The sequence below is a fragment of the Dendrobates tinctorius genome, unplaced genomic scaffold (assembly GCF_039654945.1).
Source record: "Dendrobates tinctorius isolate UK_male_01 unplaced genomic scaffold, ASM3965494v1 ptg000351l, whole genome shotgun sequence".
Taxonomy (NCBI): domain Eukaryota; kingdom Metazoa; phylum Chordata; class Amphibia; order Anura; family Dendrobatidae; genus Dendrobates; species Dendrobates tinctorius.
The window spans coordinates 3,817,207-3,843,283 of record NW_027362017.1 but is presented as its reverse complement, the minus strand read 5'-3'; the positions used below and the strand labels follow the sequence as shown (position 1 = coordinate 3,843,283).

The 26,077-nt window shown below is 46.7% G+C and overlaps 2 protein-coding genes across 4 annotated transcripts in view; one reads left to right on the top strand and one right to left on the bottom strand.

Moving 5' to 3' along the window:
- The window catches only part of SLC25A23 (solute carrier family 25 member 23), a 28,293-nt gene extending 15,450 nt beyond the window's left edge, over positions 1–12,843 (bottom strand). The window contains exon 1 of the mRNA XM_073562467.1: positions 12,733–12,843. Within this exon, the coding sequence (XP_073418568.1) occupies positions 12,733–12,744 (12 nt within the window). The 5' untranslated portion in view covers positions 12,745–12,843. The remainder of the gene's footprint in view (positions 1–12,732) is intronic.
- CRB3 (crumbs cell polarity complex component 3) lies at positions 1,893–25,615 on the top strand. 3 transcript variants are annotated; one of them, XM_073562468.1, is made up of 4 exons: positions 1,893–2,295; positions 13,474–13,557; positions 22,896–22,939; positions 23,202–25,615. In XM_073562468.1, exons 1-4 carry the CDS (start codon positions 1,950–1,952, stop codon positions 23,403–23,405), a joined length of 678 nt encoding a protein of 225 aa, XP_073418569.1. In that variant the 5' UTR covers positions 1,893–1,949; the 3' UTR covers positions 23,406–25,615. The 3 variants fall into 3 exon arrangements, with proteins under 3 accessions (XP_073418569.1, XP_073418571.1, XP_073418570.1); XM_073562470.1 differs by lacking the exon at positions 1,893–2,295 and adding an exon at positions 12,842–12,980; XM_073562469.1 differs by lacking the exon at positions 1,893–2,295 and adding an exon at positions 12,995–13,152.
- The last annotated feature ends 462 nt before the right edge of the window (positions 25,616–26,077 follow it).

Sequence of the window (26,077 nt, the reverse complement as noted above, 5' to 3'; positions counted from 1 at the left end):
GTTTCAACACCGCAGAAAGAATTGACATGTGAATTCTTTCTGCGGATTCCGCTGCTGTTTACCATCTCCTCCATTGAGGAGATGAAAAACCGCAGGGCAAAACCGCAGAGCAATCCGCAGGTAAAACCGCGGGTCTTTTGTCCTGCATATTTACCTGCGGATTTTACAAAATCCGCGTAGCCAAATCCACAGCATGTGCACGTAGCCTTACTTTTCCTGAGGTGATTTTGGAAGGTTTTTTTTGCAGCCCTGTGAATGGACGGCACCTGGTTTGGAGCAGATTCCATCAGGACCCGGTGAATATTTCTATCATTCTAGGATCAGTGGGAAGCCGATTCCCCATAATCCGTCCCGGTCCCCTCCGGCTATAGGGACGCTCCGGACAGGACTGGTGGATTGTGAATGAAATATCAGATACCGGCACCAGGCTGCCCTACCGCACGTCTCTGCTAAATGGAGCCATCCGTGACCGCAAGATTTACTCTGTACACACTTCCTAATGAGAGCTGATTGGCTAAAGTCTTGTTTCTGTAAATCTGACGTTGGGCTGTCCCTGCCCCTATACACGGTACACGAGCATCACCGGCCCTATATACAGTACCCGAGTGTCTCTGCCCCTATACACGGTACCCGAGTGTCCCTGCCCCTATATACAGTACCCGAGTGTCTCTGCCCCTATACACGGCGCCCGGATGTCGCTGCCCCTATACACGGTACCCAGGTGTCTCTGCCCCTATACACGGTGCCAGGGTGTCGCTGCCCCTATAAACGGTACCCGAGTGTCTCTGCCCCTATACACGGTACCCGAGTGTCACTGCCCCTATACACGGTACCCGAGTGTCACTGCCCCTATACACGGCACCCAGGTGTCTCTGCCCCTATACACGGCACCCGGATGTCGCTGCCCCTATACACGGCACCCGGATGTCGCTGCCCCTATACACGGCACCCGGATGTCGCTGCCCCTATACACGGCACCCGGATGTCGCTGCCCCTATACACGGCACCCGGATGTCGCTGCCCCTATACACGGCACCCGGATGTCGCTGCCCCTATACACGGCACCCGGATGTCGCTGCCCCTATACACGGCACCCGGGTGTCGCTGCCCCTATACACGGCACCCGGATGTCGCTGCCCCTATACACGGCACCCGGGTGTCGCTGCCCCTATACACGGCACCCGGATGTCGCTGCCCCTATACACGGCACCCGGGTGTCGCTGCCCCTATACACGGCACCCGGGTGTCGCTGCCCCTATACACGGCACCCGGATGTCGCTGCCCTTAAATACTAAAGTAACTTGGCACTCAACTGAATAATCCTTTGCAAATTAGATTTATTTTATAATTTATTGCAGTCCTGGAAACGTTTCGGCCTATTATCGGCCTTCCTCAGTCTGCCGACTGCTATCGCGAAATACTAATCCGGTACCCAAGTAAGGATTCCTATGGAGATTTCAGAATGTCATGTTGATCTAAATGGTATCTCCTATTATTATAAGAGTGGATATACTGATTTAAATGCCTTGCAAAAAGGAATATATAACCATACATAGAGAAATGTATAAATCTCCTTGGAGGTATCATGGACGCTTAATCTGTTTGAAACTAGTGCTGTATAGTCCAGGAGGTAAATGGGTCCATATGAAGCTTGTTTAGATAAGGAGGTGGCATACACAGGTGGGACGCGGTATTCTCCCGCTCGTCAGCTGGGGGGTACACGAGCGGGGGAATACCGCAAGAAACCTCTGGACATATATTTCGTCGCTGGTCTCCCGCTGGCCAGCATGCAAACGGAGAGGTGTCTGCCTTTATATACGGCACAACGAGGAGGCGTCTGCCCTTATATACTGCAAACGGAGGGGCGTCTGCCTTTATATATGGCACATGAGGAGGCGTCTGCCCTTATATACTGCAAACGGAGGGGCGTCTGCCTTTATATATGGCACATGAGGAGGCGTCTGCCCTTGTATACTGCACACGGAGAGGCGTCTGCCCTTGTATACTGCACACGGAGAGGCGTCTGCCCTTGTATACTGCAAATGGAGGGGCGTCTGCCTTTATATACGGCACAACGAGGAGGCGTCTGCCCTTGTATACTGCAAATGGAGGAGCGTCTGCCTTTATATATGGCACACGAGGAGGCGTCTGCCCTTGTATACTGCACACGGAGAGGAATCTGCTCTTATATATGGCACACGGGCAGGCGTCTGCCCTTATATACGGCACATGGGGAGGCATCTGACCTTAAATACGGCACACGAGGAGGCGTCTGCCCTTTTATACTGCACACAGGTAGGCGTCTGCCCTTGTATATTGCACACGGAGAGGCGTCTGCCCTTGTATACTGCACACAGAGGGGCGTCTGCCTTTATATACGGCACACGAGGAGGCGTCTGCCCTTGTATACGGCACACGAGGAGGCGTCTGCCCTTATATACGGCACACGCGGAGGCGTCTGCCCTTATATACGGCACACGGGGAGGCGTCTGCCCTTATATACGGCACGCGCGGAGGCGTCTGCCCTTATATACGGCACGCGCGGAGGCGTCTGCCCTTATATACGGCACGCGCGGAGGCGTCTGCCCTTATATACGGCACGCGCGGAGGCGTCTGCCCTTATATACGGCACGCGCGGAGGCGTCTGCCCTTATATACGGCACGCGGGGAGGCGTCTGCCCTTATATACGGCACGCGGGGAGGCGTCTGCCCTTATATACGGCACGCGGGGAGGCGTCTGCCCTTATATACGGCACGCGGGGAGGCGTCTGCCCTTATATACGGCACGCGGGGAGGCGTCTGCCCTTATATACGGCACGCGGGGAGGCGTCTGCCCTTATATACGGCACGCGGGGAGGCGTCTGCCCTTATATACGGCACGCGGGGAGGCGTCTGCCCTTATATACGGCACGCGGGGAGGCGTCTGCCCTTATATACGGCACGCGGGGAGGCGTCTGCCCTTATATACGGCACGCGGGGAGGCGTCTGCCCTTATATACGGCACGCGGGGAGGCGTCTGCCCTTATATACGGCACGCGGGGAGGCGTCTGCCCTTATATACGGCACGCGGGGAGGCGTCTGCCCTTATATACGGCACGCGGGGAGGCGTCTGCCCTTATATACGGCACGCGGGGAGGCGTCTGCCCTTATATACGGCACGCGGGGAGGCGTCTGCCCTTATATACGGCACGCGGGGAGGCGTCTGCCCTTATATACGGCACGCGGGGAGGCGTCTGCCCTTATATACGGCACGCGGGGAGGCGTCTGCCCTTATATACGGCACGCGGGGAGGCGTCTGCCCTTATATACGGCACGCGGGGAGGCGTCTGCCCTTATATACGGCACACGGGGAGGCGTCTGCCCTTATATACGGCACACGGGGAGGCGTCTGCCCTTATATACGGCACACGGGGAGGCGTCTGCCCTTATATACGGCACACGGGGAGGCGTCTGCCCTTATATACGGCACACGGGGAGGCGTCTGCCCTTATATACGGCACACGGGGAGGCGTCTGCCCTTATATACGGCACACGGGGAGGCGTCTGCCCTTATATACGGCACACGGGGAGGCGTCTGCCCTTATATACGGCACACGGGGAGGCGTCTGCCCTTATATACGGCACACGGGGAGGCGTCTGCCCTTATATACGGCACACGGGGAGGCGTCTGCCCTTATATACGGCACACGGGGAGGCGTCTGCCCTTATATACGGCACACGGGGAGGCGTCTGCCCTTATATACGGCACACGGGGAGGCGTCTGCCCTTATATACGGCACACGGGGAGGCGTCTGCCCTTATATACGGCACACGGGGAGGCGTCTGCCCTTATATACGGCACACGGGGAGGCGTCTGCCCTTATATACGGCACACGGGGAGGCGTCTGCCCTTATATACGGCACACGGGGAGGCGTCTGCCCTTATATACGGCACACGGGGAGGCGTCTGCCCTTATATACGGCACACGGGGAGGCGTCTGCCCTTATATACGGCACACGGGGAGGCGTCTGCCCTTATATACGGCACACGGGGAGGCGTCTGCCCTTATATACGGCACACGGGGAGGCGTCTGCCCTTATATACGGCACACGGGGAGGCGTCTGCCCTTATATACGGCACACGGGGAGGCGTCTGCCCTTATATACGGCACACGGGGAGGCGTCTGCCCTTATATACGGCACACGGGGAGGCGTCTGCCCTTATATACGGCACACGGGGAGGCGTCTGCCCTTATATACGGCACACGGGGAGGCGTCTGCCCTTATATACGGCACACGGGGAGGCGTCTGCCCTTATATACGGCACACGGGGAGGCGTCTGCCCTTATATACGGCACACGGGGAGGCGTCTGCCCCTATATACGGCACACAGTTATGAGGTGTTGATAACGATTAAGGATTTTTACTCCACAATATATTTATCATATCAATCCATATTTTGGGATGTGAATTACTGTCTATCACTTGTATTATTGGTGTATTAGGATATTTTTGTATGCACCATTTAGCTCTGTGATTGGAGGTCCCTTGTGTGGCTCATGCCTATGTCTGACATTCTCCTTTTATAGATATTTTTAATTTTGCCTTAATTGTTTAATATTTTTTTATTACCCTTGGCTAGTGTCTTTATAGTTTTCCTTGATTTAAATAGGAGAGTCATTTATTTTGGTCTATAAGATATTTTTAATGCAGTGCCATAGTGTATGGAAGCCCAAAGGGTAGACGCTCACTTTGTGACTAAATATGACATTAATAAAAGTTAGGTTTGTAGCTGTATGGGAGCAGCTGTGAGTGACCATGAACATGCGACACTTTTCAGCGTATGCCTTAACTGTGTTTATATACATTATACAGTGTCTATCCCCTCTCCTTATATATGGTACACAGTGTCTATCCCCTGTCCTTATATACAGTACACAGTGTCTATCCCCTCTCCTTATATACAGTATAGTGTCTATCCCCTCTCCTTATATACAGTACACAGTGTCTATCCCCTCTCCTTATATACGGTACACAGTGTCTATCCCCTGTCCTTATATTCAGTATACAGTGTCTATCCCCTCTCCTTATATACAGTATAGTGTCTATCCCCTCTCCTTATATACAGTACACAGTGTCTATCCCCTCTCCTTATATACGGTACACAGTGTCTATCCCCTGTCCTTATATTCAGTATACAGTGTCTATCCCCTCTCCTTATATACAGTATAGTGTCTATCCCCTCTCCTTATATACAGTATACAGGGTCTTTCCCCTGTCCTTATATACAGTATACAGGGTCTATCCCCTGTCCTTATATACAGTATACAGGGTCTATCCCCACTCCTTATATACAGTGTCTATCCCCTCTCCTTATATACAGTATACAGGGTCTATCCCCACTCCTTATATACAGTGTCTATCCCCTCTCCTTATATACAGTACACAGGGTCTATCCCCTCTCCTTATATACAGTATACAGTGTCTATCCCCTCTCCTTATATACAGTGTCTATCCCCTCTCCTTATATACAGTATACAGTGTCTATCCCCTCTCCTTATATACAGTGTCTATCCCCTCTCCTTATATACAGTACAGTGTCTATCCCCTCTCCTTATATACAGTACAGTGTCTATCCCCTCTCCTTATATACAGTATACAGTGTCTATCCCCTCTCCTTATATACAGTATACAGTGTCTATCCCCTGTCCTTATATTCAGTATACAGTGTCTATCCCCTCTCCTTATATACAGTATAGTGTCTATCCCCTCTCCTTATATACAGTATAGTGTCTATCCCCTCTCCTTATATACAGTATACAGGGTCTTTCCCCTGTCCTTATATACAGTATACAGGGTCTATCCCCTGTCCTTATATACAGTATACAGGGTCTATCCCCACTCCTTATATAGTGTCTATCCCCTCTCCTTATATACAGTACACAGGGTCTATCCCCTCTCCTTATATACAGTATACAGTGTCTATCCCCTCTCCTTATATACAGTATAGTGTCTATCCCCTCTCCTTATATACAGTATAGTGTCTATCCCCTCTCCTTATCTACAGTATACAGGGTCTTTCCCCTGTCCTTATATACAGTATACAGGGTCTATCCCCACTCCTTATATACAGTGTCTATCCTCTCTCCTTATATACAGTACACAGGGTCTATCCCCTCTCCTTATATACAGAATACAGTGTCTATCCCCTCTCCTTATATACAGTACAGTGTCTATCCCCTCTCCTTATATACAGTATACAGGGTCTATCCTCTCTCCTTATATACAGTATACAGGGTCTTTCCCCTGTCCTTATATACAGTATACAGGGTCTATCCCCTGTCCTTATATACAGTATACAGGGGTCTATCCCCACTCCTTATATACAGTGTCTATCCCCTCTCCTTATATACAGTACACAGGGTCTATCCCCTCTCCTTATATACAGTATACAGTGTCTATCCCCTCTCCTTATATACAGTATACAGTGTCTATCCCCTCTCCTTATATACAGTATACAGTGTCTATCCCCTCTCCTTATATACAGTAGTGTCTATCCCCTCTCCTTATATACAGTACAGTGTCTACCCCCTCTCCTTATATACAGTATACAGTGTCTATCCCCTGTCCTTATATTCAGTATACAGTGTCTATCCCCTCTCCTTATATACAGTATAGTGTCTATCCCCTCTCCTTATATACAGTATAGTGTCTATCCCCTCTCCATATCTACAGTATACAGGGTCTTTCCCCTGTCCTTATATACAGTATACAGGGTCTATCCCCTGTCCTTATATACAGTATACAGGGTCTATCCCCACTTCTTATATACAGTGTCTATCCCCTCTCCTTATATACAGTACACAGGGTCTATCCCCTCTCCTTATATACAGTATACAGTGTCTATCCCCTCTCCTTATGTACAGTATAGTGTCTATCCCCTCTCCTTATATACAGTATAGTGTATCCCCTCTCCTTATCTACAGTATACAGGGTCTTTCCCCTGTCCTTATATACAGTATACAGGGTCTATCCCCACTCCTTATATACAGTGTCTATCCCCTCTCCTTATATACAGAACACAGGGTCTATCCCCTCTCCTTATGTACAGTATACAGTGTCTATCCCCTCTCCTTATATACAGTACAGTGTCTATCCCCTCTCCTTATATACAGTATACAGGGTCTATCCTCTCTCCTTATATACAGTACACAGTGTCTATCCCCTCTCCTTATATACAGTACACAGTGTCTATCCCCTCTCCTTATATACAGTACACAGTGTCTATCCCCTCTCCTTATATACAGTATACAGTGTCTATCCCCTCTCCTTATATGCAGTACAGTGTCTATCCCCTGTCCTTATATACAGTATACAGTGTCTATCCCCTCTCCTTATATACAGTATACAGTGTATCCCCTCTCCTTATATACAGTACAGTGTCTATCCCGTCCTTATATTCAGTATCTATCCTCTCTCCTTATATACAGTATACAGTGTCTATCCCCACTCCTTATATACAGTGCACAGTGTCTATCCCCTCTCCTTATATACAGTATACAGTGTCTATCCCCTCTCCTTATATACAGTATACAGTGTCTATCCCCTCTCCTTATATACAGTACACAGTGTCTATCCCCTCTCCTTATATACAGTACACAGTGTCTATCCCCTCTCCTTATATACAGTACACAGTGTCTATCCCCTCTCCTTATATACAGTACACAGTGTCTATCCCCTCTCCTTATATACAGTACACAGGCTCTATCCTCTCTCCTTATATACAGTACACAGTGTCTATCCCCTCTCCTTATATACAGTACACAGTGTCTATCCCCTCTCCTTATATACAGTACACAGGGTCTATCCTCTCTCCTTATATACAGTATAGTGTCTATCCCCTCTCCTTATATACAGTACACAGTGTCTATCCCCTCTCCTTATATACAGTACACAGTGTCTATCCCCTCTCCTTATATACAGTGCAGTATCTATCCTCTCTCCTTATATACAGTACACAGGGTATATCCTCTCTCCTTATATACAGTACACCGTGTGTATCCTCTCTCCTTATATACAGTACACAGTGTCTATCTCCTCTCCTTATATACAGTACAGTGTCTATCCCCTGTCCTTATATACAGTACAGTGTCTATCCCCTGTCCTTATATACAGTACAGTGTCTATCCCCTGTCCTTATATACAGTATACAGTGTCTATCCTCTCTCCTTATATACAGTATAGTGTCTATCCCCTCTCCTTATATACAGTACACAGTGTCTATCCCCTCTCCTTATATACAGTACACAGTGTCTATCCCCTCTCCTTATATACAGTGCAGTATCTATCCTCTCTCCTTATATACAGTACACAGGGTATATCCTCTCTCCTTATATACAGTACACAGTGTATATCCTCTCTCCTTATATACAGTACACAGTGTCTATCTCCTCTCCTTATATACAGTACACAGTGTCTATCCCCTGTCCTTATATACAGTACACAGTGTCTATCTCCTCTCCTTATATGCAGTACAGTGTCTATCCCCTGTCCTTATATACAGTATACAGTGTCTATCCTCTCTCCTTATATACAGTATACAGCGTCTATCCCCTCTCCTTATATACAGTATACAGCGTCTATCCCCTCTCCTTATATACAGTACACAGTGTCTATCCCCTCTCCTTATATACAGTACAGTGTCTATCCCCCGTCCTTATATACAGTATACAGGGTCTATCTCCTCTCCTTATATACAGTAGTGTCTATCCCCTCTTATATACAGTATACAGGGTATATCCCCTCTCTTTATATACAGTATACAGTGTCTATCCCCTGTCCTTATATACAGTATACAGCGTCTATCCCCTCTCCTTATATACAGTACAGCGTCTATCCCCTCTCCTTATATACAGTACAGTGTCTATCCCCTGTCCTTATATTCAGTCCACAGTGTCTATCCCCTCTCCTTATATACAGTACACAGTGTCTATCCCCTCTCCTTATATACAGTATACAGTGTCTATCCCCTCTCCTTATATACAGTATACAGTGTCTATCCCCTGTCCTTATATACAGTATACAGTGTCTATCCCCTCTCCTTATATACAGTGTCTATCCCCTCTCCTTATATACAGTATACAGTGTATATCCCCTCTCCTTGTATACAGCGTCTATCCCCTCTCCTTATATACAGTATACAGGGTCTATCCTCTCTCCTTATATACAGTATACAGCGTCTATCCCCTCTCCTTATATACAGTGCAGTGTCTATCCCCTCTCCTTATATACAGTATACAGCGTCTATCCCCTCTCCTTATATACAGTGTCTATCCCCTCTCCTTATATACAGTATACAGCGTCTATCCCCTCTCCTTATATACAGTATACAGCGTCTATCCCCTCTCCGTATATACAGTATACAGCGTCTATCCCCTCTCCTTATATACAGTATACAGCGTCTATCCCCTCTCCTTATATACAGTATACAGCGTCTATCCCCTCTCCTTATATACAGTATACAGCGTCTATCCCCTCTCCTTATATACAGTATACAGGGTCTATCCTCTCTCCTTATATACAGTATACAGCGTCTATCCCCTCTCCTTATATGCAGTATACAGCGTCTATCCCCTCTCCTTATATGCAGTATACAGCGTCTATCCCCTCTCCTTATATGCAGTATACAGCGTCTATCCCCTCTCCTTATATGCAGTATACAGCGTCTATCCCCTCTCCTTATATGCAGTATACAGCGTCTATCCCCTCTCCTTATATACAGTATACAGCGTCTATCCCCTCTCCTTATATACAGTATACAGGGTCTATCCTCTCTCCTTATATACAGTATACAGCGTCTATCCCCTCTCCTTATATACAGTGCAGTGTCTATCCCCTCTCCTTATATACAGTATACAGCGTCTATCCCCTCTCCTTATATACAGTGCAGTGTCTATCCCCTCTCCTTATATACAGTATACAGCGTCTATCCCCTCTCCTTATATACAGTATACAGCGTCTATCCCCTCTCCTTATATACAGTATACAGCGTCTATCCCCTCTCCTTATATGCAGTATACAGCGTCTATCCCCTCTCCTTATATGCAGTATACAGCGTCTATCCCCTCTCCTTATATGCAGTATACAGCGTCTATCCCCTCTCCTTATATACAGTATACAGCGTCTATCCCCTCTCCTTATATACAGTATACAGGGTCTATCCTCTCTCCTTATATACAGTATACAGCGTCTATCCCCTCTCCTTATATACAGTATACAGCGTCTATCCCCTCTCCTTATATACAGTGCAGTGTCTATCCCCTCTCCTTATATACAGTATACAGCGTCTATCCCCTCTCCGTATATACAGTATACAGCGTCTATCCCCTCTCCTTATATACAGTATACAGCGTCTATCCCATCTCCTTATATACAGTATACAGCGTCTATCCCATCTCCTTATATACAGTATACAGGGTCTATCTTCTCTCCTTATATACAGTATACAGCGTCTATCCCCTCTCCTTATATGCAGTATACAGCGTCTATCCCCTCTCCTTATATGCAGTATACAGCGTCTATCCCCTCTCCTTATATGCAGTATACAGCGTCTATCCCCTCTCCTTATATACAGTACAGTGTCTATCCCCTCTCCTTATATGCAGTACAGTGTCTATCCCCTCTCCTTATATACAGTATACAGCGTCTATCCCCTCTCCTTATATACAGTACAGTGTCTATCCCCTCTCCTTATATACAGTATACAGCGTCTATCCCCTCTCCTTATATACAGTATGCAGCGTCTATCCCCTCTCCTTATATACAGTATACAGCGTCTATCCCCTCTCCTTATATACAGTATACAGCGTCTATCCCCTCTCCTTATATGCAGTATACAGCGTCTATCCCCTCTCCTTATATGCAGTATACAGCGTCTATCCCCTCTCCTTATATGCAGTATACAGCGTCTATCCCCTCTCCTTATATACAGTACAGTGTCTATCCCCTCTCCTTATATGCAGTACAGTGTCTATCCCCTCTCCTTATATACAGTATACAGTGTCTATCCCCTCTCCTTATATACAGTATACAGTGTCTATCCCCTCTCCTTATATACAGTATACAGCGTCTATCCCCTCTCCTTATATACAGTACAGTGTCTATCCCCTCTCCTTATATACAGTATACAGCGTCTGTCCCCTCTCCTTATATACAGTATACAGCGTCTATCCCCTCTCCTTATATACAGTACAGCGTCTATCCCCTCTCCTTATATACAGTACACAGTGTCTATCCCCTCTCCTTATATACAGTATACAGCGTCTATCCCCTCTCCTTATATACAGTATACAGCATCTATCCCCTCTCCTTATATACAGTATCCAGCGTCTATCCCCTCTCCTTATATACAGTACACATTGTCTATCCCCTCTCCTTATATACAGTACACATTGTCTATCCCCTCTCCTTATATACAGTATACAGCGTCTGTCCGCTCTCCTTATATACAGTATCCAGCGTCTATCCTCTCTCCTTATATACAGTATACAGCGTCTATCCCCTCTCCTTATATACAGTACACAGTGTCTATCCCCTCTCCTTATATACAGTATACAGCGTCTATCCCCTCTCCTTATATACAGTATCCAGCGTCTATCCCCTCTCCTTATATACAGTATCCAGCGTCTATCCCCTCTCCTTATATACAGTACACATTGTCTATCCCCTCTCCTTATATACAGTACACATTGTCTATCCCCTCTCCTTATATACAGTATACAGCGTCTGTCCCCTCTCCTTATATACAGTATCCAGCGTCTATCCCCTCTCCTTATATACAGTACACATTGTCTATCCCCTCTCCTTATATACAGTACACATTGTCTATCCCCTCTCCTTATATACAGTATACAGCGTCTGTCCCCTCTCCTTATATACAGTATACAGCGTCTATCCCCTCTCCTTATATACAGTACACATTGTCTATCCCCTCTCCTTATATACAGTATACAGCGTCTGTCCGCTCTCCTTATATACAGTATCCAGCGTCTATCCCCTCCCCTTATATACAGTATCCAGCGTCTATCCCCTCTCCTTATATACAGTACACATTGTCTATCCCCTCTCCTTATATACAGTATCCAGCGTCTATCCCCTCTCCTTATATACAGTACACATTGTCTATCCCCTCTCCTTATATACAGTACACAGTGTCTATCCCCTCTCCTTATATACAGTATACAGCGTCTATCCCCTCTCCTTATATACAGTATACAGCATCTATCCCCTCTCCTTATATACAGTATCCAGCGTCTATCCCCTCTCCTTATATACAGTACACATTGTCTATCCCCTCTCCTTATATACAGTACACATTGTCTATCCCCTCTCCTTATATACAGTATACAGCGTCTGTCCCCTCTCCTTATATACAGTATACAGCGTCTATCCCCTCTCCTTATATACAGTACACATTGTCTATCCCCTCTCCTTATATACAGTACACATTGTCTATCTCCTCTCCTTATATACAGTATACAGCGTCTGTCCCCTCTCCTTATATACAGTATACAGCGTCTATCCCCTCTCCTTATATACAGTACACATTGTCTATCCCCTCTCCTTATATACAGTACACATTGTCTATCTCCTCTCCTTATATACAGTATACAGCGTCTATCTCCTCTCCTTATATACAGTATACAGCGTCTATCTCCTGTCCTTACATACGGGGCACAAACTATTTATTTACACCTGCTCGCGCATAGGTGAGCTCCCGGAAGTATGGAGCACATCAGTCAGTACAGGTGAGCATCCGGAAGTCCGTACAGGTGAGCATCCGGAAGTCCGTACAGGTGAGCATCCGGAAGTCCTTTCCGTGGTGTACAGGTGACTCCGGAAATGACGGCCGGTTTAGGTTCGGGTGTTCCCGGAAGTTTCTCAGGTGTAAGGGCGGGGTCACGTGTAGCGCCGTGTGGGCGGAGTCTGCGAGTTTCGGGCAGGTGAGCCGCGTCCTGTATATACTATAAGCTGGTCACCTATAGATGAGGACCGTGCGGTGACCGCGGAGCGGCAGGGCTCTCGGTGCCGGGCACAGGTGCAGCCATTCCCAGCAGTCACCCAGAGATCTCCTGCTATCCGGGAGTGCCTCAGACCTGTCGTCTGTGCATGCTGGTACTTGTAGTCCCACCGGTTATGTTCCTGCATTACTGCTCATGACTTTGTTGCTTTATTGCTTTCTTTGCATTGTGGGACTTGTAGTTTTCCAGCCCAGCCTGTCACTTCTGAGACTTTTAGTTCTTTCAGATGCGTTTGTGAAAATTGTAAGGTCTTCAAGTTCTCTAAGTTTCAGGAGGACTGGCTGATTGTGAATGCCCCCTGTAGTTAGTGCATGTTGGGACTTGTAGTGCCCCCAGCCAGTGAGTGCTGGGACTTGTAGTTCCCCTGAGTTATAAGGAATGATTGTCGCCATATTTAATGCACCTTTCTTCTTAGGACCTGCGCCTCCTGGACTGATGGATCTGGTCGTGTCTCCGCTGCGGCTTCTCGCGGGTCTGTGCAGCCTGTGTCTGGTGTTGGGTGAGTGCAGGGTAAATGACAATATGGCGGGCTCTGCTCCTGCCCAGAGTCGGGGGTCTGCATACTGGGGGGTGTCAGGCGGCTGCCGGTCTCCCATGTAGGTTTAGTCCTTGTTAGCCAAATGATCCGGCTGCGGAGCGGCCCCACCTCCGCCCAAATGATCCGGCTGCGGAGCGGACCCGCCTCCGCCCCAAATGATCCGGCTGCGGAGCGGACCCGCCTCCGCCCCAGATGATCCGATGGCTGCGGAGCGGACCCGCCTCCGCCCCAAATGATCCGGCTGCGGAGCGGACCCGCCTCCGCCCCAGATGACCCGGCTGCGGAGCGGACCCGCCTCCGCCCCAGGTGACCCGGCTGCGGAGCGGACCCGCCTCCGCCCCAGGTGATCCGATGGCTGCGGAGCGGACCCGCCTCCGCCCCAGGTGATCCGATGGCTGCGGAGCGGACCTCCTGTTGAAGCCTTCACATGTGATGAGACTCTGTCAGCCATTATCACCCAGTTGATCTCTGGAAGTTTTTTGTGCAGCGCTCCTGTACAGCCGGCCTCATACTGGAGATCGGCCCTGTTGTGACTGTGAATTACAGACGTGACCGGCCCGTGTGCTCATCCCCGTTGCAGATGGGTGTCGGAGCTGTTTACATTGCTTGCATTATTCTGGTCTGTAAAGTGATTGGTTTTCCCCCATGCCCACCATCGTTTAATGGCGCACATGGGCTGAGTATATGCTTGTCTGAACAAGTCCTTCGTTGCAGAAGTAAAGGCCACATTGTGGGGGGGGGAGCAAAGTAAATGACCTGCCGCTACCTGACATGGGTCCCCCATATGATGCCTGTTGGGTGGCGTCACACGGACACCTTATCACACAGCCTCGGGTGGGGGGGGGGGATCCTCGGATTCTGGCTTCAGAGCGCTGCTGTGACTCTTATATTGAGGCAGTGGGAGGCTGGTGCGGCCCCCTGGGGTCCCTGATACTGGATCTACCTAAGATTGATAGTTGGGCACCTCGGGGTTCTCTGGCACGCTGGGTTGTTGGTGATCTAAGGCGTATTCACACAGCACCGTCATATTGCATCTGCTTGTGTCACCCCAGCTCTCATCGTCGGTGACCTCATCGCTTTCAGCCATCCTTCCTCCTCCAGTTTCTGCCTCGTGTAAATCCTATTAGGGTGTGGAGTGTGTATAAGTATGTGACCCCCTGCGCGGACACGTATGTGATGGTTGTTATTCCTGACACGGAGGGAATGTTGGGGAAATGTCTTCACAAGTGTCAGGTAGTTTATTATTAATGAGCTCTGAGCTCTCCAGACCCCCGGCCAAGTCTCCTCGTGTCTCGTGTGAAGCCTTTGTAGCCGCGCCATCAGACATCCCTGCTGTGTATCTGTCTAGAGAGCAGGCAGGTAAATGGCAGAGGTACAGGCGGAGGGCCAAGGGGATGCACGTTGGGGAAGGGGGCTGCAGTGTTTAAAGGAACATACAGCTTTTGATACGGAGTCGTGTCCTGGAGGTGATCTGTCATCAGCGCCATCTTGTAAGATGACCGTAGGCTTTATCCTATTGCTTGTGTGACTTGTACCAGTGATCGCGTGATCGCTTGGTCGCCTATACGTGTATGGTGCATCACGATCACATCATGTAGCTGAGGCGATGGCGGTCGGAACTAGATGTGATCACATCAGCTACAGCAGGCATCTCCTCTGTATGGAGCGGGCTCAGCTCCTGAGCAAGCACCGTACAAAAAGTGTGCACATCCACCATATATGAAAGGCGGCAGATAACGCTAAGGCCTGTTTCACACTTCCATTTTTTGTCGTCAGTCAAAATCCACCAATTTTATTAAAAAAATGGATCCGCCAAAAAAGGGGCGGATCCGTTTTTTTTCTCCATAGACTTACATTAGTGGCGGATCTTGACTGACGGTCGTCCATTCCACCCGTTTTTGACGGATCCGCCAAGATTTTAGCGGCTCCCTTGCGGATGAGACGGACAATGCAACGTTATTTTTCCTTGAGGGTCCGCTAATTTTAAGTGCGCATGCCCGGAAGCTTTACTCCGGGAAGCATTTTAACCATGAAATGCCGTTCCGGGACCAGCTAAAAAAAAATCCCTCTCCTCTCTCTCGGCAAAGCAATGGTCCGGTGGCACCCGTTAGTGTCTCAACGGACACGGATCCGTTCTCCGCCTTTTTCACGGATTGCAACTGACAGAAAATACGTAAATGTGAAACAGGCCTAATCAGTCAGAGGGAAAGTTCAGCGCCGGACTGGTAGCTCTGCGTTCAGCTCTTCCTCCATGTCTGCTCTTAATACTTTAGGTAGGGGTGAGCGTCATGTGTCTCGCCACCACCACACCTCGATGACTTATGACAACACGTTGTGCAATCTCCGCTGCAGAATGCCTTGTACCTGTCCTCATGCTCGTAACGATGCGTCACTGGTAACGACCTGATGAGGAATAATTACATCCCCTAATCTTCTATTGTTGCTTTGTATTTTTGCTGCTGAAGTAACAAGGGGTGAAACTGGAAAAAAAGTGAGCCCTTCTTCTTTTTTTTTTTTTTTTTTCCCCAGCTTTATCTGTTTTTCTCATATTTAGACCAAAAAAAGAAAATGCCGTAAAATACAATAATGGAGCAGACTTTTATGACTCCTGCAGGAGAAGCGGTGATTTCGGAACGTGGCCCCGTAGCCTTTCTGCTTGATCAGCAGCACAGGATCTACACCTGTCACAGGGCACTGAGCTGTCGTGGAGCCGCACAGCGCTGCACCCCCACCGTCCGCTCGTTTTCTGTCTCCAGCTGTTTATTTCGGTCTCTGCTCCCATACATTCAGCGTCTTCCTCCATATGTTGGAGAACCTGCTCTTCTCCGGGCAGGGAGTCATTTTACAAGGTACAGCGATGGGTTAAGTTTTTGGTTTATTGTCTCATCAGTAATACACATCCGGCTCATCTTAAAGGGGAAGTGAATGGCTGAAAAAATTTTTTTCATTAAAGGAATAATCCCTACTGGCTCGGGAGGACGGTACGGGGGTTTGTGAGAGTCATTCAGCCCCTTGATTTGCACCGTGGGTGTTATACATAGTCGGTTCACCTCATGCTGAACGCCTCGTCACATGCTGAGGGCATCACCGCTTTACAGATCTGCTGTACGGTGCAATGATGATACCGGCCCCAGAGATATCTGATCCCTCAGAAGAGGTGTCGCTGTAATGTACAGGCAGTAACCAGGCAACCGGTGTAACCTCTTAGTAACCGCCACCTATTCCTGTTCAGTAGGGATCACTTTTCGGCAATTGCATTATCACAGGACACCTCTATATCCAGTGATAACACAGGATCCACCATTCCCATTAGGTGATATTACAGCTCACCTCCTCCTTCTCCTGTACAATGACTGATAACACCTCTAAATACAGTATCCACCATTCACAATGATTGATGTCACAGCTCACCTCCTCCTCCTGTAGAATGACTGATAACACCTCTATATACAGTAGATAACATAGGATCCACCATTCACAATAGATATCACAGCTCTCCCCCCCCACCATTTCTTAATGATTTCTGCACATTTAACAAAGCATGCCCACAATACTGTGATGGTCACATCTACCCTCTTTCTCCCCTGCTGGAGTCATGTCCACACTCCTATAGATCTGTCAGACTCTGTCTATTATGGTCTGTGGTCTCTGAAGCTTCTGTAAAGCAAACCTGTAACTGCTGCTGACAGCCGCCCCCTTAATCATCGCCAGAACATCTGCAATCAGCACAGAAAAACAGGATCTGTATTAGTCCTTGGTGACTGGTCCCGCGCCGTACAGTGCTGGGGCCGGCTGTATTACACAACCGACTCTCGAGTAATTGACACTATGGGTGCCCACCATTATCGGCCTGGGGTCCCGAGGGCCCACCTGTAACATTGACACTGTTTAGTATCATGCAGATATTACACTGCCCTTCCTCACACATTCTCCTTTGCATATACAGTACAGACCAAAAGTTTGGACACACCTTTTCATTCAGAGTTTTCTTTACTTTCATGACTATGAAAATTGTAGATTCACTCTGAAGGCATCAAAACTATGAATTAGCACATGTGGAATTATATAATTAACAAAAAAGTGTGAAACAACTGAAAATATGTCTTATATTCTGGGTTCTTCAGAGTAGCCACCTTTTGCTTTGATTACTGCTTTGCACACTCTTGGCATTATTTTGATGAGCGTCAAGAGGTAGTCACCGGAAATGGTCTTCCAACAGTCTTGAGGGAGTTCCCAGAGATGCTTAGCACTTGTTGGCCCTTTTGCCTTCACTCTGCGGTCCAGCTCACCCCAAACCATCTCGATTGGGTCCAGGTCTGGTGACTGTGGAGGCCAGGTCATCTGGAGTAGCACCCCATCACTCTCCTTCTTGGTCAAATAGCCCTTACACAGCCTGGAGGTGTGTTTGGGGTCATTGTCCTGTTGAAAAATAAATGATGGTCCAACTAAACGCAAACCGGATGGAATAGCATGCGGCTGCAAGATGCTGTGGTAACCATGCTGGTTCAGTATGCCTTCAATTTTGAATAAATCCCCAACAGTGCCACCAGCAAAGCACCCCCACACCATCACACCTCCTCCATGCTTCATGGTGGGAACCAGGCATGTAGAGTCCATCCGTTCACCTTTTCTGTGTCGCACAAAGACACGGTGGTTGGAACCAAAGATCTCAAATTTAGACTCATCAGACCAAAGCACAGATTTCCACGGGTCTAATGTCCATTCCTTGTGTTCTTTAGCCCAAACAAGTCTCTTCTGCTTGTTGCCTGTCCTTAGCAGTGGTTTCCTAGCAGCTATTTTACCATGAAGGCCTGCTGCACAAAGTCTCCTCTTAACAGTTGTTGTAGAGATGTGTCTGCTGCTAGAACTCTGTGTGGCATTGACCTGGTCTCTAATCTGAGCTGCTGTTATCCTGCGATTTCTGAGGCTGGTGACTCGGATGAACTTATCCTCCGCAGCAGAGGTGACTCTTGGTTTTCCTTTCCTGGGGCGGTCCTCATGTGAGCCAGTTTCTTTGTAGCGCTTGATGGTTTTTGCCACTGCACTTGGGGACACTTTCAAAGTTTTCCCAATTTTTCGGACTGACTGACCTTCATTTCTTAAAGTAATGATGGCCACTCGTTTTTCTTTACTTAGCTGCTTTTTTCTTGCCATAATACAAATTCTAACAGTCTATTCAGTAGGACTATCACCTGTGTATCCACCAGACTTCTGCACAACACAACTGATGGTCCCAACCCCATTTATAAGGCAAGAAATCCCACTTATTAAACCTGACAGGGCACACCAGTGAAGTGAAAACCATTTCCGGTGACTACCTCTTGAAGCTCATCACGAGAATGCCAAGAGTGTGCAAAGCAGTAATCAAAGCAAAAGGTGGCTATTTTGAAGAACCTAGAATATAAGACATATTTTCAGTTGTTTCACACTTTTTTGTTAATTATATAATTCCACATGTGGTCCTTCAGAGTGAATCTACAATTTTCATTGTCATGAAAATAAAGAAAACTCTTTGAATGAGAAGGTGTGTCCAAACTTTTGGTCTGTACTGTGTGTGTGTGTGTGTGTGTGTGTGTGTGTGTGTGTGTGTGTATATATATATATATATATATATATATATATATATATATATATATATATTGAACCCGTTCTATGCCTGGGTAGTGAGAATTCTTAAAGGTCCGATTTTTAATTTTAAGCTTTTTTTTTTTTTTATTTTAAAGACACTGTGAATTCGCTTATACGGAGTCTTCAATAAAATGCCGCAAGAGACCACGGTAGGCGCACACGCTGACTCTGGTGCCATTTTATTGAAGTAACGTACACAGCAGTGATGACGAACCTTTTAGAAACCCAGTGCCAGCATGGCAATATAACCAGAATATTAGTCAAGAAAAAAACATCTCGTACAGTGAGCAGGCATGGGTATAGGCAGGGGGTATCAGAGAGCAGGCGTGGGTATAGGCAGGGGGTATCAGAGAGCAGGCGTGGGTATAGGCGGGGGGGTATCAGAGCAGGCGTGGGTATAGGCGGGGGGGGTATCAGAGAGCAGGCGTGGGTATAGGCGGGGGGGTATCAGAGCAGGCGTGGGTATAGGCGGGGGGGTATCAGAGCAGGCGTGGGTATAGGCGGGGGGGTATCAGAGCAGGTGTGGGTATAGGCGGGGGGGGTACCAGAGCAGGTGTGAGTATAGGCGGGGGGTACCAGAACAGGCGTGGGTATAGGTGGGGGGTACCAGAGCAGGTGTGGGTATAGGCGGGGGGTATCAGAGCAGACAGAGGCAACAAAGTGCAGATAGTATATGCTCCCATCCCCCACCACCACCATCCTGGCACGATGTACACCCTCCTGGCATTTGCACCCCCACCCTGCCTGCGCTGCTGTTCACTACATGAAAAAAACAAACACTCCTCCTCATTTTCCCTCGCTCCCTTGCAGCACATTGCATCATAGCCTTCTGAAGCCAGCAGCTGACTTCATCGTCCAAGTGACGGGGTGCATGACGTCACTACCATATGCCCAGTTTCGTGCACGCAGACGTCAGCTTCTGGCCTATGATTGGCCGACAGCGTGTATGGCGTCACACAGACCTGGTGAGATTGTGTGTTACAATAAACTCCGGCACTGTGTCTTCAATAAAATGGCGCCATACTGCAGTATGTGCACGCACCGACTCCGGCGCTGGATGCCTCGGACCGAAGGGCTCCTCTCCGGTTATATTACAGATGATCTGGGTAGGTTGTGTCCTGTATGGTGACGTGCTGCTGTGTACACAGTGAGCCAAGTGTATGGTGTCAAATGCTGCTCATGTAGGGGAGTGTGGGGGCCCACCAGGGGATTCACCTTTCCACCTATGTGCCAGTCCGAACCTGGAGCCAGCTCAGATTTCAACAGGTTAACCCTTTAATAGTCGATCCAGTTTGACAGCGGCATTTTAAAGACCTTCATTCCAAAGGCCATTGGCCACCCCATGCAACGCCATTGCAAGGTGCCCATTGAGCGGCCTAGCGTCTGGGGGTTTTCTGAAAGCCTCCTTGTTGGCTATGTTTTTTGTTTATTTTGAACATTACATGGTGAAAGTAAAAACTGCAGCTCTTCTTGAAAAAAAAATGTTTGTTTGCTGGAGCCTTCAATGCAGGTGTGAACCTAGCCATAAAGTCTCCGTACACAGAAGGCTAGAGTTGTCTGACCACACTAATATGGGAGCGTTCAGCCAACAGCCGAATGTGTGTGGGGGTCTTCCAACTCCCTGCAGCAGATATGATCTTGGGGGAGAAGGATCCCGCACATTAGATCACCAGCACCCGATCATTTAGTTTTCGGGGATGAGAGGCGGTGCCGGTGGACTCTGAGGCGCCCGGGATCGTACCTCTCCTAGGAGACCCCAGGAGCGATCGGCTGAGCTGGTCATTCCTGTGTATTGGGGAGTCGGGGGAGATGGCTGCCGGCTGGATAATCATTCAGCCTACATCTATGCTTTGGGGGGGCTTTATGCTGCCATACTGTAAGCTCATCGAGGTGTAGAGACCCTTTAGCCTCCTGGATACTAATGATCTACATTTCCCGTACCTGGGCACGAGGGTTGTGCTCCGCTCGCTGGCTCAGGCTGGGGTAGTGACTGAACTTGCCCATGGCAGGAAGCTGACATGTCTGCAGCACCTTGTACAAGCCAGAATAGGCTGACATTGGGGCCACGTTCCTACAGCCGGTGCCTCGTGACTTATGGGATCGGAGTCTGGGATCTCTTGTGGATCTGGGCATTCGGCCCATTATAATTGTGTAACCCTTCATCTTCCGGCATATTGCAGGTTCTCAGTTTTCCTTGAGCCAAAGCTCAAGAAGTTGAATTATAAGCCTCATCCGTCCACCCTGAGGAGCCCTGTAATATTTAACCTGGGTGCGAGGCTGACATATTATCAAAGTTAATAAGTAAGTGCCGAAAGCACAGTGTTCTCAAGAACATGGCTCCGCTCACCGGAGAATACCCAACATTCTATTCCCTGATAAATGATTATTACACAAACATTACCTGCTGGGAATAAGTGTTCTCTGCTCCTACATGCCCGGGACATGGCATTGGCATGTGCCAAGTTTGCCTCCTGTGCCCCATGGCCTGGGTGTGTAAGGGGCCATGTTCATCCAAGCAACGCTCTGTGGGGAAGGTAAAGGATTGTGATAACGTATCCTGACCAAGCCACGTAGTCACTACTGTAATGGTGATATTTATGTGCATGGGAGCAGTATTATAGTAGTTATATTCTTGTACATAGGGGCAGTATTATATTAGTTATATTCTTGTACATAGGGGCAGTATTATAGTAGTTATATTCTTGTACATTGGAGCAGTATTATAGTAGTTATATTCTTGTACATAGGGGCAGTATTATAGTAGTTATATTCTTGTATATAGGAGCAGTATTATAGTAGTTATATTCTTGTATATAGGAGCAGTATTATAGTAGTTATATTCTTGTACATAGGGGCAGTATTATAGTAGTTATATTCTTGTATATAGGGGCAGTATTATAGTAGTTATATTCTTGTACATAGGGGGCAGTATTAGTTATATTCTTGTACATAGGGGACAGTATTATAGTAGTTATATTCTTGTACATAGGGGACAGTATTATAGTAGTTATATTCTTGTACATAGGAGTAGTATTATAGTAGTTATATTCTTGTACATAGGGGGCAGTATTATAGTAGTTATATTCTTGTATATAGGAGCAGTATTATAGTAGTTATATTCTTGTACATAGGGGGCAGTATTAGTTATATTCTTGTACATAGGGGACAGTATTATAGTAGTTATATTCTTGTACATAGGGGACAGTATTATAGTAGTTATATTCTTGTACATAGGGGACAGTATTATAGTAGTTATATTCTTGTACATAGGAGTAGTATTATAGTAGTTATATTCTTGTATATAGGAGCAGTATTATAGTAGTTATATTCTTGTACATAGGGGGCAGTATTAGTTATATTCTTGTACATAGGGGACAGTATTATAGTAGTTATATTCTTGTACATAGGGGACAGTATTATAGTAGTTATATTCTTGTACATAGGAGCAGTATTATAGTAGTTATATTCTTGTACATAGGGAGCAGTATTATAGTAGTTATATTCTTGTACATAGGAGCAGTATTATAGTAGTTATATTCTTGTACATAGGGGGCAGTATTATAGTAGTTATATTCTTGTACATAGGGGGCAGTATTATAGTAGTTATATTGTTGTACATAGTGGCAGTGTTTTCTTAACTACATACATTTTTGTTTTCATTCCCTCTTTAGCCACAAATGAAACAGCCACCACGCCGTCCCCAGGCAGACTCTCGGTGAGTGATGTAGGGCTTTCTGGATGAACCAGTGTCACGTATTATGCACCATCTTGACCTTTTACCATTTTATTGGGAGAACAGGGAAAGCCGCATAGCAGATAAATCTGGCAGGCAACCATTAATGATCTCTGAGGCTTTCCAATAATGCATTATTTAATTTATTTTCATTGGTTTAGTCTTTTGAATAATTTTTTCGTCATCTCCTAGTCATTCGTTGGACCTACTGGAAATCCAACCATTCTCTTCTCTATTGTTCCAGGAATCCGAGCGTCTGGCTGCCATAATTGTCCCGTCCGTAGTTGGCGGTATTATTATAATCGGCATCATTGCATTCTTCGTAGTCAAAGTGAAAGAGAAGCGTCAGACGGAGGGGACGTATCGGCCCAGCAACGAGGAGCAGGCCGGATCTCGAGTAGAGAACAACGCTGCCTTGAAGCTTCCTCCAGAAGAACGGCTAATATAAGGAGACCCTCCGACTCTCCGGACCAGGTGACAGAGACTCCCCCTGAGAGCCTGAGCATCCACCCGACTACTGAGGCCAGTCTAAACCCTGGAGCAAGGGGACAGTGCTGCTTAAGGATGTGCCGCAGGTGGAGTAGACCCTTGTTACAGCGTGACATGGGAGCGCATCCACTACGAAGACCCGTTCAGCGATGGGACACTGCGCTTCTCTCCACCATACCTCGTGTCATATTTTGCTTCTTACCCCTTAAGTCATAACAATAGGTCACGTCCACCATATTTTAACTTTTTTTTTTTAATGAGCATTCACTTTCAAAAGATGGTCACTCGGAATATAACACGGAGCGTTGCATAATTGCGTTTCCTTCCCACATCTAGTCTCAAAAACAGTATTAGATAATTTAAAAAAAAAAAATAAAAAGTTGAAAAAAAAATGGCTGCAGGATTAGAAGGTAACATATGGCCTAATTTTTTTATTTTAATCTGTTAACGCATTTTGTAGATGGCTTAATTATTTTTGTATTTATGCACCCAGGAAATCAGGACGGTGATAACATATTGAGAGGTCTATTTAATAATTTCATTATTTTACTTTGTAATCCACACTTGTAATAATGTGAGGTGAAGGGGGGGCGCTCCAGTGACGGGAGCATCCACTGCTCCGGTGGGTGGACAATAAGGAGACCTCCGATCCAGAGGTGGCTGAGGGCCGCCACTGGCCATGGCAGACGGATGCACCATGCCGGCAAATATGTGGCCTTACAAAACTAATTGTCTTCGTTCACATTTGGCATTAGATCCCAGTCTTATCCATTATCCAGCGCTGTATTCAAAATTCTGATTTTTCTGTGAGCTGCAGGGCCTAGTATCGCTCTCGATAGTCTAATTGTTGGTTTAGACTGGGCCTAGATGGCAACTTTGACCTTGACTTGACACAGAGTATGTGGCCAAAGTTGTCGTGTCGTCCTGGCGTTAAAGTGGTATTCTCTGGTTATTAAATTGGTTTGGTTAGACAGCATTTTTTTTTTTTTTTTTGTAATTCATTTTTTCTCTTCTGTCGTTCTCTTGTGATGACAGCTTTTATCTTTCATGGTGTACAGCTGTTTTCTATGTATCCTGGCCACAAAAGCCTGCCCAAGTGTTGGCAGTAGTTGCATGCCAGGATAGTTAACTGTTAACATACCAGTCTCCTCTCTCCTGCCCATTGACTTGTATACAGCAGTTATCTGCTCACTGCCCTTCTCCTCCCTCTCCGCTCCTGACAAGCTGCTGTTACAAATCTTGCAAAATCACCAGCTCCCACCATGAGCTGCTATCAGAGCAGCTCTTAAGGCCCTCATACAAACTGGACAAATATCGGCTGAACCTGACGATATCAATGGTCTAATGTGCATGGGGCATCGGAGGACTCGTGGTTGGGAGAAATGTTGATCACACATGTCCGATATCGAACTGCCTGTTAAATTGTTCTGCCTGAGATAACTTGCTGACCAATGTGGCCTTCTCATAAAGAACTCTGGAGCACTCGGCCAAGCGAGCGCTCCTGTGTATGGGAGAGTGTGCTGACCTTTCATTCACATAGGAATCCTAAATCTACTAGCCAAACAGCTGGCCTGACATTGCTTTCCTATTTGTTTGTGTGTTTACACACGCAAAAACTTACAATAAGTGCTGAAAATACAAGTGGATTTTAGATGCAGAATTATGAATGCAGCTCTGGGTGTGGATAAAGTATAAGCATCCGCACCAGAACAAGAGTGCTACAAATCATTTTAAACATACAAAATAAGATCAGAGGGAGACATATTCTGATAGCTCTTTTTATATAGTAATTGTCACATAATACAAGTTATCAGTGCCCTCCTTAATAAATTGTATCCGTGCACATAATGGAGATGGAGTAACTCCATACTGGAAACCAGTGGCCTCTCATGGGTACAAGGTACATACCATGTCTGCCTCACCCCAGTGTATGGTAGGTAAGGGCACTATTCCTGGGTTGGGTGGCCACAGTAGTGCTGCTCAACCCCATGTGCCTTACCTGCCTCATACTGAAAATTCTTCCTGCTGTCACCCTGTTACGCCAAATAAAATCGTTTCCTTACTGCTGTTCTGAGAATACTTATAATATACTGTTTTATACTGATCCTGTGATTTTTTTTTTTTTTTTTCTACACATTTTAGATGTAAATAAAAGTATTTTATCATGAATTTCATGTTGTGTTTTTTCAATTAACTGGCATTATATAAGACTAATGATAAATGTGATAAAAAGAATGAAAAATGAATAAAAGTAGTAACTTTGAAATATTAAACCAGGGTCACAGCATGCTGGAAAGTGATACATTGCCTACAAGTTAAAACAAAAGTATTATGACATCTAGTGGTCAATGTGAAAATGGCAAGCGTTTCATAAATTTTTTTGTTTTTAAACTAAGTTGTTTTGTTTTTCTTCACAAAATTGGAGATTAAAAACTACAATTGAAGAATATGAATTAATTCAGCCTCTTCATTGACTGATCCCTCTGTATTATTTGAAATGGGGATCATGTATGTTATATTTTATAATGTCCAAAATTTATAGAGCTAGAATTTGTGTGATCTCCTGTTTTTGCCCCTTAGTGTAAGAATTGGGTATAGCCAACAGAGGATAAGTAGAGGTCTTGCTAATAA

What these genes read in the sequence shown, in the direction of transcription:
- CRB3 (XM_073562468.1), top strand. Translation starts at nt 1,950, where the DNA reads ATGAGGAGGCGTCTGCCCTTGTATACTGCACACGGAGAGGCGTCTGCC. An exon ending in CAGCCTGTGTCTGGTGTTGG is followed by an intron (nt 13,558 to 22,895) that starts GTGAGTGCAGGG and finishes TTCCCTCTTTAG; the next exon opens with CCACAAATGAAACAGCCACC. An exon ending in CGTCCCCAGGCAGACTCTCG is followed by an intron (nt 22,940 to 23,201) that starts GTGAGTGATGTA and finishes CTATTGTTCCAG; the next exon opens with GAATCCGAGCGTCTGGCTGC.